General features: G+C 36.2%; 1 protein-coding gene across 1 annotated transcript in view; it reads left to right on the top strand.

The window, feature by feature from the left end:
- Positions 1 to 16926, top strand: part of TRIM23 (tripartite motif containing 23) — a 29323-nt gene that overhangs the window by 7755 nt on the left and 4642 nt on the right. Inside the window, exons 4-9 of the mRNA XM_059417969.1 lie at positions 2766 to 3044; positions 4280 to 4462; positions 6907 to 7122; positions 8549 to 8683; positions 12121 to 12250; positions 12775 to 12885. Coding sequence (XP_059273952.1) covers positions 2766 to 3044; positions 4280 to 4462; positions 6907 to 7122; positions 8549 to 8683; positions 12121 to 12250; positions 12775 to 12885 — 1054 coding nt within the window. The remainder of the gene's footprint in view (positions 1 to 2765; positions 3045 to 4279; positions 4463 to 6906; positions 7123 to 8548; positions 8684 to 12120; positions 12251 to 12774; positions 12886 to 16926) is intronic.

The raw sequence follows: 16926 nt of genomic DNA, 5'->3' as shown, positions 1-16926 counted from the left end.
TTATTTTTTCAGTTATGTAGGTTCCACGCCTAATATGGGGCTTGAACTCATGACCCTGAAATCCAGAGTTGCATGCTGAATGGACTGAGCCAGCCAGGCGCCCCTTAAAATGCATTTTTAATGCTTGAAGAATTGTCCACATAGCTCGTATTACTGTACTAGATGTAAGAATAGTTGTAATAAATAACAGTTAATGATTTAGGTGATCAACTTTAAAATCACAGGCTTAGTATCAAGGAAAAAAATGTCAGATTGAGTTTTACTTTTATTAAATCATGATTTCTCTATGTAAAGTGAATCACTGAAGTGAATTTCAAACTGGAGCACTGTTTCCTGTTTATTTTTTTCCTTCAATATTTTATTTAAATTCAGGTTAGTTAACATGTAGTGTAGTATTAGTTTCAGTGGTAAATTTAGTGATTCATCACTTGCATGTAACACCTAGTGCTCATTATATCACCCATTAACCTACTCCCATCCCCTTTCCTCCAGCAACCGTTAGTTTCTTCCCTATAGTTAAGCATCTCTTATGGTTTGCCTCCCTCTCTGTTTTTATCTTATTGTATTTTTTCCCTTCCCCCATGTTTATCTTTTTTGTTTCTTAGATTCACATATGAGTGAAATCTTATGGTATTTGTCTTTCTCAGACTGATTTATTTTGCTTAGCATAATACCCTCTAGTACCATCCATGTCATTGTAAATTTCATTCTTTTTAATAGCTGGGTAATATTCCATTGTATGTACATACCATATCTTTATCCATTCATCTGTTGATGAACATTTGGGCTTTTTCAGTATTTTGGCTATTGTGATAATGCTGCTGTAAGCATTGGGGTGCATGTGCCCCTTCAAATTATTGTTTTTGTATCATTTGGATAAATATTACTAGTATAATTGCTGGTCATAGGGTACTTCTATTTTTAACTTTTTGAGGAACCTCCCTACTGTTTTTCAGAGCAGCTGCCCAGTTTGGATTCCCGCCAACAATGCAAAGGGTTCCCCTTCTTCTGCATCCTCATGAACATCTTTTGTTTCCTGATTTGTTACTTTTAGCCATTCTGACTGGTGTGAGATGATACCTCATTGTGGTTTTGATTTGTAGTTCTGTGATGATGAGTCATGTTGAACATTTTTTCATGTGTCTGTTTGCCATTTATATGTCTTTTGAGAAATGTCTATTCATGTCTTCTGCCAGTTCTTAATTAGATTTTTTTATTATTTTGGGGGTGTTGAGTTTGGTAAGTTCTTTATAGATTTTGAATACTAGCCCTTTATCTGATATGTTACTTGCAGATATCTTCCTCTATTCCTTTGGTTGCCTTTTAATTTCCTCTCACAGTTAGGTCTTTAATCCATTTTGAATTTATTTTTGTGTATGTATGGTGTAAGGAAGTGGTCCAGTTTGATTCTTCTGCGTGATGCTGTCCTGTTTTCCCAACACCTTTTGTTGAAGAGACCGTGTTTTTTCCATTGGATATTTTTTCCTGCTTTGTTGAAGATTAGTTGACCATATACTTGCGGGGAGCACTGTTTTCTAGGCTTTTTGTACTTCTTTCATGTGCTATATGTTTTATGTTTCAAAAGACATTAGAATATTGTTTAATGTTGACCTTGTAATTATTTGTCAGGTCTGGAAAACAGAAGATATGAATTTTTAATATTACCTGTACATGCTTCTCATAATCGCAAATAAAAAATGTTTAACTTTGAGTTCATTTTTTAGTTTAATGTGATTCTTAATGACATTATTGATGTATTTTCTAATTTTTATTTCTGGTTTTAGTATATGTGCTGCCAAAGCGAGCATTCTAATTTTTATTTCTGGATCAATTTATGCCAAATTATTCCCTTTCCAATTATGACCTTTTAATATTCAGCATAAGTTTCAAAACATTCTTGGTTATCTGAAATGTAAAGTTTTTCAACTTGGATGCTTTTTAGTAACTCATGAAATTTAGAAATGATATTTAAAAGCTTATATATAACATAGATTTTATTTGTATATTTTTTATTTGCTTAAATCAGTGCTTTTTCAGCCAGGATTGTGCAGTAACCTCACCTGTGGAGTTTTAGAAAAAAATACACAGATCAGGCTTCTACAGCCTATTGGAATAAGTGTTTCCTAGGTTAAGTCTGGGCATCTATGTTTTTAAAAACTTTGCAGCTGATTCTTGTGCATACACCTGCTTCTCAAAATAGCATTTGTGTTTCTCTTTTTTCTATACGTCACCATGATATGTAGTATTTAAAGCAGAGTCGAGGTGAGGGCCTGGGCACCTGGCTGTCTCAGCAGAGCATGACCTTGACCTCAGGGTTGTAAGTTCAAGCCTCACATTGTGTGTAGACATTACTTAAAAAATAAAATCTTTAAAAAAAAAAAAGCAGTGGGGATGTATTTATTATCATTTTTTTAGTCTTAAAAAAAGATTTCTAGCCTGTATTGTTCAGTTTCTTTTATGTAAAATGAGGGGATTTCATGGACGATATCTTTACACTGACTATGAACCTACGAGAACAGTTTTATTTTTGGCCTCAAATTCATAGCACATATTGATAATCAATTTTGGAAGTACCTTCTCACTTACTTACAGAAATGAATACTTTCTTAGATGAGTCATAAGTGACCTTTTTTACTTAATTACCAGCATATTTTCATAAACAAAGCTTGGTCAGTTAAAAAAGATTATGGGCTTTTATATTTTAAAATTTGTCATGTTATAATGATTGAGGTTCAGATTGAAGACATTAGTTTTTTGTTTATCAGAGCATCATTCGTTGTGATGAAGATGAAGCGCACGTTGCATCTGTATATTGCACTGTATGTGCAACTCATTTGTGCTCAGAGTGTTCTCAAGTTACTCATTCTACAAAGACATTAGCAAAACACAGACGAGTGCCTCTAGCTGATAAACCTCATGAGAAAACCATGTGCTGTCAGCATCAGGTACATGCTATTGAGTTTGTTTGCTTGGAAGAAGGCTGTCAAACTAGCCCACTTATGTGCTGTGTCTGCAAAGAATATGGAAAACACCAAGGTCACAAGGTATGAATATAATTAGACTGGATAACTCTACCTAGTTTACCAACCTACTGTTTGTTTCCATTGATTTGGTTCTTTTTTTTTTTTTTTTTTAGATTTTATTTATTTATTTGACAGACAGATATCACAAGTAGGTAGAGAGGCAGGCAGAGAGAGAGAGGAAGGGAAGGAGGCTCACTGCTGAGCAGAGAGCTTGATGCAGGGCTTGATCCCAGGATCCTGGGATCATGACCTGAGCCAAAGGCAGAGGCTTTAACCCACTAAGCCACCCAGGCGTCCACATTGATTTGGTTCTTTATACCACGTAGGAATTGGGGAAGATTCAGTAATGAATGAGTGGAGCTTGATAGCTTGAAAAGATATGAGAGATTTAATTTCTGAATATCATAACAAAAATTTCAGAGAGGTCCTATCCTCCTTTCTTCACTGAAAAATAGTTTTCTAGTAGGAAACAAAATTTCTTTGTGTGCATGTTTTCATAATGCCCTGGATTGTGTTGACAATATTTATCTCTATTGATGAACTGTTCTTTATGGCAAAATTAAAAAGTGAATCTCTTGGATTCTTTTTTTTTTTTTTGGGGGGGGGAGGGAGGAAGAGGAGAAAGGGAGGATGATGGGGGTAGGGAGAGAAAATATCTTTTTTCTTAAAGATTTATTTATTTTAGAGATAGAAAATGTATTGCGGGGAGGGGCAGAGGAAGAGGGAGAGAGAAACTTCAGTAGACTCTGTCCTGCGTGTGGAGCCAGATGTAGGGCTTGACGTGGGGCTTGATGCAGGGCTTGATCCCAAAACCCTGCAATCACAACCTGAGCCAAAACCAAGAGTTAGAGGTTTAATGGGCTCTGCCACCCAGGTGCCCCATGGGAGAGAGACTCTTAAGCAGGCTCCATGCCCAGCGTGGAGCCTGATGGGGGTGGTAGATCTCACAAGAGATCACAACTTGAGCTGAAATCAGGTGTTGAACATTTAACCAACTGAGCCACACAGTCACCCCATCTTAAACTGTTATTAAGCGATAATAAAAGGACTCCCAAATTCTAAATTATTTCTTTGGAGGATAAATAGTTTTGGGATAAGGGTAAATTAGTATTTATTATTTTGTGCTTTTCGTAAATCTGTTATAAAAGCCATTTGTGACTGATACTTTTTTTTTTAATCATTGGAGTGATTTAAATAACATTTTTTATCATTAGTCAGTACTGTGAGTTCTGTTCTATAATTTTGTTGCACTTTAGCATTCAGTATTGGAACCAGAAGCTAACCAGATCCGAGCATCAATTTTAGATATGGCTCACTGCATACGGACCTTCACTGAGGAAATTTCAGATTATTCCAGAAAATTAGTTGGAATTGTTCAGCACATTGAAGGAGGAGAACAGATAGTAGAAGATGGAATTGGAATGGCCCACACAGAACATGTATGGAATTTTTTTCTGCTTTCTTTACCTTCTTACCCTTTTTACTTCTAACCTTTTCATCTTCTTGTATTTATTGAACAATTACACTGTACTAATACCACGCTAGTTACTGAAAATAAGTTTTTAGAAAAGGCTTTGTCTTTATGAAATTTATAATTCATTGTAGAAAAAAGCCAGTTTCAACTGTGGTGACTGTATTTTGTGGGGCAAGTATAAAACACTTTGGCATTGCATAAGAGGGGCATTAATTTAGCTGAGTCAGGGAAGGTTTCCCAGAATACAAGATAATAAACTGAGATGTGAAGAAATTTAGTCAGGGAGAAGAGTGGGGGTAGGGAGGGAGTGAATTGTCCTACAGAGGGAAGCATACGTTAAATGCCTGGAAGTAAGACCTGGACACATTATTGAAACACTCAGTTCAGTACACTTGGATCTTTGAGTTTTGGATGGGACATGGCAAGAAAAAATGTTGGAGAGTTAAGGGCCAAGTCATGCAGGATCTTGTTAGCTATGTTAAAGATTTTAGACTTTATCCCAAGGGCAGTGATGAGCAATTGAAAAATTCGTGTAGGAATAAAATAATCAAATTTGCATTAAGAAAGGTAGCTTTTCAATATAGAAAATGAATTGGAAGCAGGGGAACCTATTAATAGGAGGTTGCTGCAATTATCTGATTGAGAGATGTTTATGGCCTGTAACACTACAGTAGTGAGAATGGAGAGAGGTAGATGGGCTTGAGATTTTAGAGTAGTAGAATAGGTAGGTCTTAGTGATTGATTCATAATACTGATTTTGTAAGTAACTTGAAGGGTCAGGCATGATGCCTGGATTTCTTTCTTGCCCAAGTGAATGGATGGTGATACCATGCATTAATGGGGAAGGAGGAAGACCTTTGGGAGGGATAGTGGAACAAAGTAATAAGTTTAATTAAGATATTGAATTTATTATGTCTGTGAAATAATAAAAAAGATACCCTCCTGTGAACTGAAGAGTAAGTGGATGTTGGGAAGTGAGTGTGTTTAACTTTTAAGAAGTTTAGCTGTAAAGAGAGAGAAGGAACTTAGGAGGTAGTTATAGACTTGCTTTTTAAAATTAAATTATGGAGGCAAAAGGAATATTTTTGGATGGGAAGATACAGGGATATACAAAAATGCAATATTTTGCTTTGATAATCAAACAGATTGAAAGCTAAGTCGTTGGGGGAATAATGCTAGTAGTGCTTTGTCAAATGCAGTAGCCATTACCCACATATGGCTATTTAAGTTTAAATTATTTAAAAATCTAGTAAAATACAAAATTTGTTTTTTCAGTTTCATTAGCTGCATCCTCACCTGTGTGAGGATGATTTGCAAATTTGTGAAGTGTTCCGTATTTTTAGGGTTTAAGAGGAACAGACTTCCAGTTATGAAATAAATAAGTCACAGAAATGAATAAGTCACAGAAATAAATAAGTCACAGAAATGAAAAGTACAGCATAGGGGGGAATATAGTCAGCAATAATTGTAATAAGGTTGTATGGTGACAGATGGGGACTATACTTACTGTAGTGAGTGAGCACTGAGTAATGTGTAGAATTGTCAGATCACTATGTTGTACACCTGGAACTAATATAACATTGTGTATCAACTTTACTTCAATAAAAACAAATGAAACAACTGTGGGGAGGCTAAATGCAGCTAGAGTGGGATGACAGAGTGTAGCAGGAGTTGAGATCAGAAAGGGTCTTGCTGGTTCCTTGCTCTTTCTGTCAGGAATGCTCTTTAAGATACTGATGTGGTTTCCTCTCTTACCTTCTTCAGGTCTCTGCTCAGATGTTGCTTTCTCAGGGCACCTGTCCTTGAACACCCCACATCAAGGATTTTGGCATTTACTCTCAGTGGAATGGGAAACATTTGGAGAATTTTGGGCAAAAGAATAGTTGTTTCTGATGTAACATTTTAAAAGGATCTATCTGGTTACTGGTGGAGAACATGCTGTAGAGGGCAGGAGTAGATCTAGTGAGAACAATTAGAAGACTGTTGTAATCATCAGGTGAGAGATGATGGATCAGGTTGGTAGAGGTGGTGGTGAGGTTTGATCAGATTTTGGATACATTTTGAAGTTAGAATTTTCTGAGGGGCTAGTTATGGAATTTGAAAGAGAAGTATTAAGGGTGACTCCAGTTTTTTTTAGCTTGAACAGCATGGAGGTTGGCATTGCCAGTTGCTGAGATGAGGAAACTAGGTTTCACCATGGGAGAGACTGGAGAGTAGGTATTCCATTTTGCTTCAGTTGGCACTTAAACATTTGGATGTCCAAAGGCTGTGGTTAAGGAGAAAGATCAAGTGTTGAGGGAGCAATTTTGAAATTTTTAAGGACATAGATGGTATTTAAATTTTCATTAATTCACATATAAAATCTTTGTTATGGTTAAAGTTGTTTCGAACTAATTTTAATTTCCTTAGGTACCAGGTACTGCAGAGAATGCCCGGTCATGTGTCAGAGCTTATTTTTCTGATCTACATGAAACTTTGTGTCGTCAAGAAGAAATGGCTCTAAGTGTTGTTGATGCTCATGTTCGGGAAAAACTGATTTGGCTCAGGCAGCAACAAGAAGATATGACTATTTTATTGTCCCAGGTTTCAACAGCCTGTCTCCATTGTGAAAAGACTTTGCAACAGGTAGGTAGATTAAACATGATTACGACATACTTAAAGCAACCTTTATGAGCAAAGCCTCATAAAGGAAGAAGGTGAAGGAATTTGTTCAAGCCGTAATGTGGGGAAGAGTATTCCAGCTTAGGAAATAATAAGAGCAAAAACCCTAGGGCAACTTGCCTGGTATATTTGAAAAACAGCAGAAGAAGCCACTATGGGTGGAACAGAGTAAGTAAAGGAAAGGGTAATAGAAGCTGAAACCTGGAAGTAATGGGGAATTATCTGTAAAGAAGACTTTATGGGGTCACTGAAAGGACTTCAGCTTTTACTGATTGAAATGGAGAAGCCATTGTGAAATTTTGACAAGAATGACTTGGTCTTACGTAAAGATGACTTTGATATGTAAAAAATAGTTGGAAGGAGGGCTGAGATGGAGGGAAGATGTTAGGAGAAAGAAGGAATTTGGAGGCTGTTGTAGAATTCCACATGAGAGAGAATAGTGGCTTGGCTAGTAGGAATAAGAAGTGTCCAGATTCTGGATATCCAAAAGGATTCGTTCGTTATGTGGGGCATGAGAGAGTAGAAGGCAAGAGTTTCAAGGGTTTTGTTCTGAGCAGCTGGAACGACATGCAAATAATAAGCAAAGTTTATTAGTTCATAATCAACTAATGTAAATATGCAACAGTGAACCAAAACTACACACTGCTACTTTCATGGAGCTTACCTATTGTTCGGAGAGTTCTGTCTTAAGAAGAATATATTGGTATGTGTGTAGAATATCTCTGGATTGATATTTGAGAAACTATAATGTGCTTGACTGAGAGTTTGGAGATCTTGAGGGCAGGGGAAGCTTTTCAATTTGACCTTTAGTCAATTTTTTAAAAACCAATACACATATATCTTAGATTTTTTATAAAAGTACAACATACATATAGTGTGCATAAGGGTTCAGCTGGCTGAATTTTCAGACTGGGCATTACTGTGTAAGTCACACCCATATTAAATAACAGAACATTACCAGTACCCCTAGAAACCCTTCATATTCCCTTCTAATAACCACCTGCCTTCCCCTCTGAGGATAAACCACTACCCTGACTTCTAATGCATATATTATTTTTGTCTCTTTTGGTAATTTATAAAAATAGAATCATGCAGTATGAAGTCTTCTTGTCATATCTTCTTTTACTAGACATTATGTTTGTGAATTTCATATCATTAGGTATCATTGTAGCTGTTCTCATTGTGGTATAGTGTAGCCTTTCTGAATATACCACATTCTTCTATTGAAAGTCTCTTTAATTATTTATTAATGCCCAATTATTAGTCTAGTCAAATTTATATTTAAGCTAACTTTGAATACGGTAATGTTAGTTTTTCTTGATTTTTGGTGATAACTCTTTTTCCCTTCTTCCTGTAACAAGTTTACCAGAAACTATATTCTCTGTCTTAGGATGATTGTAGAGTTGTTTTGGCAAAGCAGGAAATTACAAGGTTACTAGAAACACTGCAAAAACAGCAGCAGCAGTTTACAGAGGTTGCAGATCACATTCAGTTGGATGCCAGTATCCCTGTCACTTTTACAAAGGTAATGTACAGTACTTCATTTTTAGGTATGGCTTCTGATAAATCATAATTGTTTTACATTCCGTGATAATCAGCTTGAAGAGACAACTAAGAAGTTCATAGGGTTTTTTGAGAAAAACTTTTATCAGTGGAAAATAGAAAGTGGTGTAATGAATCTCCATGTACCTACCCATCACCTACTTTAACAATTAAAAACCTTATTTCATCTATCCTTTTCCCCATCCCCCTTTCTACCTGCAGTCTCTCAGGTTATTTTGGAACAAATCCCAGCATATCATTTCATCTATGAAATGTTGTTGTGTATATTTGTAAAAGGTAAGGACTAGTTTAAAAAACATAACCAGGGGCGCCTGGGTGGCTCATTGGGTTGAGCCGCTGCCTTCGGCTCGGGTCATGATCTCAGGGTTCTGGGATCGAGTCCCGCATCGGGCGCTCTGCTCAACGGGGAGCCTGCTTCCCCTTTCTCTCTCCCTCTGCCTGCCTTTCTGCCTATTTGTGATTTCTCTGTCAAATAAATAGATAAAATCTTTAAAAAAAAAAACAAAATATTGTTATAAACCTAAAAAAATTTAATAATGAATCTCTATTATTAACCATTATCCACTTAGTTATTCAAATTTTTCAGACGGCTAAAAAAATGTTTTGTTTCTGGGAACAGAATCCAACCAAACGAGGCCTGTACTTGCCATTTGGTTGATATATTTTGGTCTCTTTTACAGTGAATTTCCTCTAATCTAAAAAGTTCATTTGTTTCATTTTTATTTTCCTTTTTTAGAGTGTGTTTTTTTAGAACTTAATCTTATTTTATAGTTCTGTGAAACATTTACATGGTCCAGAGTTGAATACAGAGCAGGGTTTGTTTAGAGAAGTCCAGCTTCTATCCCTAACCCCTCCGTGCTTTTCCTCCTTTCTCCATAGAAAAGCCTCAAGTGTCTTTCCTTAGTTTTCTTCATCATTTAAAAAACAATACAAGGAAATACATTTATTTATATATTTGTATGTACACTCATCATATTTAAAGGTAGAAAACATTACTTCTCCTCTTTGTTCTTTTCACATAAATTTGCGTCCTAGAGATTACTCCATAGCAGTATTCAGTTACATTTTCTGTTTTTTTTTTTTTTTTTTTTTTAAAGAGAAAGCATAGGGAGAGGGGAGAAGCAGAGGGAGAGAGAAAATCTCAAGCAGGCTCCATGCACAGCATGGATGGAGCCCGATGCAGGTCTTGAGCTCATGACCTTGAGATCATAACCTGAGTTAAAATCAAGGAGTCGGATGCCTAACTGACTAAGCCACCCAGGCACCCCTGATCTTAACCATTTTTAATTGTATAGTTCAGTATTGTTAAGTATATTTACATTCAGTATACCTCCAAGAATTTTGCATTTTGAAAAACTGAACTTCCATGCCATATAAACAGTAAGTCCCCTTTCCCCCTCTCTTACCACCTCCTGGGAACTACCATTCTACTTCTGTTTTTTTGTGAATTTTAGTATTCGAAATACCTCATATAATGACCAATATATAAGTGGAGCCATATAGTCAGTATTAGTTTTTTTATGACTGGCTGATCTCAATTAGTATATCCTCAGAGTTCACCCATATTGTGTCATGTGACAGAATTTTCTTCTGTTTTAAGGCTAAATCATACTGCATTGTTTGCATATACATTTTATTTATACATCATCCATTGATGGACATTTGGGTTGCTTCCACATCTTGGCTATTATAAATAATGTAACTTTGAACATGGGTGTACACATATTCCTCTGAGACCTTGCTTTCATTTCTTTTGGTATGTATCTGGAAGTGAGATTACTGGATATGGCAGTTATATTTTTATTTTTTTGAGGAAATGTTGTTTTCCATAGTGGTTGTACCATTTGTAATCCTACCAACAGTGCACAAGGGTTGCATTTTTCCACATTTTCATTAACACATTAATTTTTCTTTCTTTCTTTCTTTCTTTTTTTCTTTTTTTTAGATAGTAGCCATCCTGTTAGATGTGAGGTGATATCTCATTGTGGTTTTGATTTGCATTTCTCTGATGATTAATGAAGTTAAGCCTCATTTCATGTGCTTATTGGCCAGCTTATGTCTTCTTTGGACAAATTTTGTACAAGTCCTTTGCCTGTTTTTTTTTTTTTTAAGATTTTATTTATTTATTTGAGAGAGAGACAGTGAGAGAGAACATGAGCAAGGAGAAGGTCAGAGGGAGAAGCAGACTTCCCATGGAGCTGGGAGCCTGATGTGGGACTTGATCCCGGGACTCCAGGATCATGACCTGAGCTGAAGGCAGTCGTCCAACCAACTAAGCCACCCAGGCGCCCCTTTTGCCTGTTTTTTAATTGAGTTCCTTGATTTCTTTCTTTGAGCTGTAGGAGTTCTTTATATATTGTAGTAGGGAATCCATTCTTAGATACATGATTTCCAATACTTGGTCACATTTTGTGGGTTGCTTCTTCACTTTGTTGATAGTGTCCTTTGAGTCACAAAAATTTAAGATTGATTTGGTCCCATTTGTCTGCTTTTGCTTTTGTCAACGTGTTTTTGGTGTGATATCCAAAAAAAAAAAAAAAAATCCCTGCCAAATCCATTGTCATGAAGATTTTGCAGTATGTTTTCTTCTAAGAGTTTTATACTTTTGAGTCTCATTTTGGAACTTTTATCCATATTTTAAAATCCAAATATTTGTAATTGTTATATGTTATTTGTAAATCTACCGTTTTATCAATATATAATGACCTTTGTCTCTTAAAACAGTTTTTTTTTTTAAAGATTTTATTTATTTATTTGACAGACAGAGATCACAAGTGGGCAGAAAGCAGGCAGAGAGAGAGAGGAAGGGAAGCAGGCTCCCTGCTAAGCAGAGAGCCCGATGCGGAGCTTGATCCCAGGACCCTGGGACCATGACCCTGAGACCATGACCTGAGCTGAAGGCAGAGGCTTAACCCACTGAGCCACCCAGGCACCCCTTAGTGATTTTTTATAGTGTCATGGTTTGATTCCTTACTCATTTCTTTTTGTGTATATTCTGTGGATTTCTGTGCTTACCATTGCTATTACAAAGAACATCTTGTTATAACATTCTGTTGGAAAGTGGTAAGAATTTAACTTCTTCTGCATAGAAACGGTCTATTCTTTTATAGCTCCACTCCCCATACTTTATGTTTTAATATCACAGATTACATCTTTGTATATTGTATACCTGTTACCACAGGCTTATAGGTTTTTTTTTTAAATGTTTGTTATTTCAGTTCTGTAAGGAATTAGATTTGTGCAACAAAGTTATAATAATACAGGTTACTATTTGTCCATGGAATCAGAGGAATAAGTAGGAGATGAAATAATTAACAAAGATATTATAAATAAAAGTATAAATGCTAGTACTTTTAAATTGCATATCAAAATAAGACTTTAAATTTTTAAAAATTACAGGACAATAGAGTTCACATTGGACCCAAAATGGAAATCCGAGTTGTTACGTTAGGATTAGATGGTGCTGGAAAAACTACTATTTTGTTTAAGTTAAAACAGGATGAATTCATGCAGCCTATTCCAACAATTGGTAAGTTTAAGTACTGCTTTTTACTTTGACGGATGCTTTATAGACAAACCCTAGCTTATAGCTGAGTTCTTGGGGAGTCTTATTTTATGCCAGTATGGCACTGTGGTGGGCTCTTTATTGGCTCTAAGACACTAACATGTCTGAGAAAAAAATGGAAGGTTTGGTGCTGTGGGATTGAAATGTGGATGGTGGGATATTAAGACAGAACAGTGATGGTGGGACAGTTGGAAAAATTAAAGGATTGGTGAGGATTAGGGTGAGGGAGTGGTAGTGGTGCAGAGCTGTTAGGTATTTGAATTTCAGGATCTAAGGATCCTGCTGGAGGCTTAGAGGGCTAATAGCTGTTAAAGGTATAGATTCCCCATATAGGTGTATTAGGAGTAGAGTTGGTTGGGGCAGCAGTAGATATTGCTGAATGAAGATAATTTGTATTATCACAATTCTGAACAGTGGGTCACCTGTGTTTGGTGTGTTATTCATTATAAATACAAGTTCAGTATTAAAGTAACTTTTTTTAAAAACAGGTTTTAATGTGGAAACTGTAGAATATAAAAATCTAAAGTTCACTATTTGGGATGTAGGTGGAAAACACAAATTAAGACCATTGTGGAAACATTATTACCTCAATACCCAAGGTAAGTATGAAAATTGATATCTTAATTTTTCAGAATTTTAAGATGCCAGTTTTCTGTGGAATTGATTTTAACTAGCGAAACTTATTTTTATTAAAATGTTAAGGTGAAAAGACTGGGATATGTACTTTGGTTTATTCATTAAAAATATCATAGCTTAAAACCATACTCACCTTTATATCTAGGCAGTTAGGAGTACATACCGCTTGCTGCCCTTAACAGTTAAATTACATTATTACTATTCATATGAGTGTGATCACTGGTAATATTGTGAGGAAGGATAGAATTCTTGGTGTATGTTTCCGCTGCTCTCTTCAATTCAGTAAAATATTTGTCTCATTATAATCTCTCAGTTACTCCAGAAGAACCTGCAGTGGTTTGCTTTTGGCCAAACTATGTTTTACCACACATTCCACCTAAAGTATTTATATTTAGGCCCCATTTTATGCTTTTGCCTGTACCCAAAATGAAACTTGTATTCATGCCACGTTTCATATATCGTCATACCTTCCACCTAGCAGAAAAACTAGGTAATTATTTTTACATTGGGAGTTTTGATACTGTGATTAATAGGGGAAAAAATGGGATTTTGAACATGAGGAACGGTTGAAAAGTCAGGATTTTTAGCTACCATAAGGTAGCTAGAAAGATTTCAAAAGGGAATCAATTCAGTATATACTTGTGAAGTTTCTGCTGTATATTCTGAATACAGTATATGTGGAAGGTGCTATGTAAGGCACCTAGAGCAAATACTTTGGAGAGATAAAGATGGTGATTTATTTAGATTATTTTTTGGCCAAGAAAGTAGTAGTCAAAGAATAAGTAGCATCATAGGCCACAAAAGAAGCCTCAACAAATTCAAAAATATCAATGCATCTTTTCTTTTTCTTTTTTTAAAGATTTATTTACTTAGTGTGAGTGGGGGATGGGTAAGTGGAGAGGGAGAGGGAAAGAGAGAATCTCAAGCAGACTCCCTGCGGAGCCCCATGTGGGGCTTGACCCCATGACCCTGAGATCATGACCTGAGCTGAACAACTGTGCCATCAAGAAATCCCTCAATGCATGTTTTCTGAACACAATGCTATGAAACTGGAAGTCATCCCCAGGAAAGAATATGGGAAGACTGCAAATATATAGGGGTTAAATAACATGAAATATCAAAGAAGAACTCAGAAAGTATGTGGGAACAAATGAAAATGAAAACACAGTGGTTCAAAAGCTTTGGGATGCAGCAAAAGCTGTTCTAAGAGGGAACTCTGTAGCAATACAGGCCTACCTCAAGAAATAAGACAATCTCAACTTAACCTTATACCTAAAGGAGCTAGGAAAAGAACAAACAAATGCAGCCCAAAACCAGTAGAAGGAAAGAAATAATAAGATTAGAGCAGAAATAAATGATACAGAAACTAAAAAAACTTACAGAACAGATCAATGAAACCACTAGCTTGTTCATAAAAAAAGTCAATAAAATTGATAAACTGCTAGTCAGACTTATCAAGAAAGAAAGAGAAAGGAACCAAATAAATCACAAATGAGAGAAAAGAAGTAACAATAACAAAAAAAACCCACAGAAATTCAAACAATTAGAATGTTATGAAAAAATATATGTGAACAAATTGGACAATCTAGAAGAAATGGATAAATTCCTAGAAACATAAACTACTAAAACTGAAATAAGAAAAAAATAGAAAATTTGAACAGTCTGATTACCAGCAAAAGCAATTGAATCAGTAACCAAAAAACTCCTAGAAAATAAAGGTACCTGGGTGCCTCAATAAGTTGTGTCTCCCTTTGGCTCAGGTCATGATCTAGGAGTCCTGGGATCCAGCCCTGCATCTGGCTCCCCACTCAGTGGGTAGTCTACTTCTCTCTCTCTGCCCCTCTCTACTGCTTGTGCTTCCCTCCCTCTCTATCTCTCAAATAAATAAGTGAATTTTTTTTTTAAGATTTTATTTATTTATTTGACAGATCACAAGTAGTCAGAGAGGCAGGCAGAGAGAGAGAGGAGAAAGCAGGTTCCATGCTGAGCAGAGAGCCAATGCAGGACTTGATCCCAGGACCCTGAGATCACGACCTGAGCCACAGGCAGAGGCTTTAACCCACTGAGCCACCCAGGCACCCCCAATAAGTAAAATAGTTCAAAACAAAACAAAACAAAACTCTCAACAAACCAAAGTCCAGGATCAGATGGCTTTGCAGGAGAATTCTACCAAACATTTAAAGAAGAGTTAATACCTATTCTTCTCAACTATTCTAAAAAGTGGAAAAGGAAGGAGAACTGCCAAATTCATTCTATGAGGCCAGCATTACCCTGATATCAAAACCAGATAGATAACACAAAAAAGAACTACCATCCGATTTCTCTGAACAAAGATGCAAAAATCCTCAATAAAATACCAACAAACTGAATCCAACAATATAAAAAGATCATTCACCATGACCAAGTGGTATTTATTTCTAGGTTGCAAGTGTGTGTCAGTAATTGCAAATCAATCAACATTATAGATCATGTCAATAAAAGAAAGGATAAGAACTATATGATCATTTCAATAGATTAAAAAAAAAGGCATTTAACAAAGCACAACAACATCTCTTTATGATAAAAACCCTCAACAAAGTGGGTTTAGAGGGAACATACCTCAATGTAATAAAGACCATCTATGAAAAACTCACAGCTAACATCATCATTGAGAACCTTTCCCCTAAGGTTAGGAGCAAAACAAGGATGTCCATTCTCACCACTTTTATTCAACATAGAGTCCTGGAAGGGCTAGCCACAGCAATCAGACAAAAAAAGAAAAGGCATCCAAATTGGCAAGGAGAAATAAAACTTTCACTGTTTGCTGATGATGTGATTGTGTGTGTGTGTGTGTGTGTATCTGGCCTGAAAGACCACCAAAAACTGTTAGATAAACGAAGTCAGTTAAGGTATAGGATACAAAATCAATTTACAGAATTCTGTTGCATTTTTATACACCAGTAATGAAGCAGCCGAAAGAGAAGTTAATAATCCCATTCACAGTTGCACCTAAAATAATAATGATACCTTGATATAAACGTAACCAAAGAGATAAAAGACCCGTACTCTGAAATCTCTAAAACACTGATCAAACAAATTAAGATGAAACAAACAAATGGAAGCACATTTCATGCTTATGGATTGAGAAAAATAATGGAGTGCCTGGGTGGCTCAGATGGTTAAGCAACATCCGCCTTTGGCTTAGGTTATGATCTCCAGGTCGTGAGATCGAGGCTCACATCAGGCTCTCCGCTCAATGGGATGTCTGCTGCTGCCTTCCCCCTGTCTATGCCCCTGCTTGCACTCTTGCTCTCTCTCTCTCTCTCTGTTACTCTCAAATGAATAATAAAGTCTTTAAAAAAAATACTTAAAAAAAGAAAGAACAAATATTGTTAAATTGTCTATATTACCCAAAGCAATCTACACACTTAATGCAATTCCTATCAAAATACCAACAGCATTTTTCACAGAGCTAGAACAAACAATCCTAAAAAGACCCTGAATAGCCAAAGCAATCTCGAAAACGGAAAGCAAAGTTGGAAGACTCACAATTCTGGACTTCCAAGTTAAATTACAAAGCTGTAGTAATCAAAACAGTATGGTAGTGGCACAAAAATAGACATGAAGATCAATAGAACAGAATGGAAAACCCAGAAATAAACCCACAATTGTACAGTCAGTTAACCTTTGATAAAGCAAGAAAGAATATCCAATAGGAAAAAGACAGTCTTTAAACAAATGGTGTTGGGAAAACTGGAAGCGAACATGCAAAAAAAAAAAAAAAAAAAAAAGAAACTGGACCACTTTCCTACACAATACATGAAAATAAATTCAAATGAATTAAAGACCTAAATGTTGGACCTGCAGCCATAAAAATCCATAAAAAGAGCACTGGTAAGGGAGCCTGGGTGGCTCAGTGGGTTAAGCCGCTGCCTTCAGCTCAGGTCATGATCTCAGGATCCTGGGATCGAGTCCCGCATCGGGCTCTCTGCTCAGCAGGGAGCCTGCTTCCTCCTCTCTCTCAA

This window comes from Mustela nigripes, chromosome 12 (assembly GCF_022355385.1).
Source record: "Mustela nigripes isolate SB6536 chromosome 12, MUSNIG.SB6536, whole genome shotgun sequence".
NCBI lineage: Eukaryota > Metazoa > Chordata > Mammalia > Carnivora > Mustelidae > Mustela > Mustela nigripes.
Note: the sequence above shows the minus strand (reverse complement) of the source record. Positions and strands in the feature narration are given on the sequence as shown.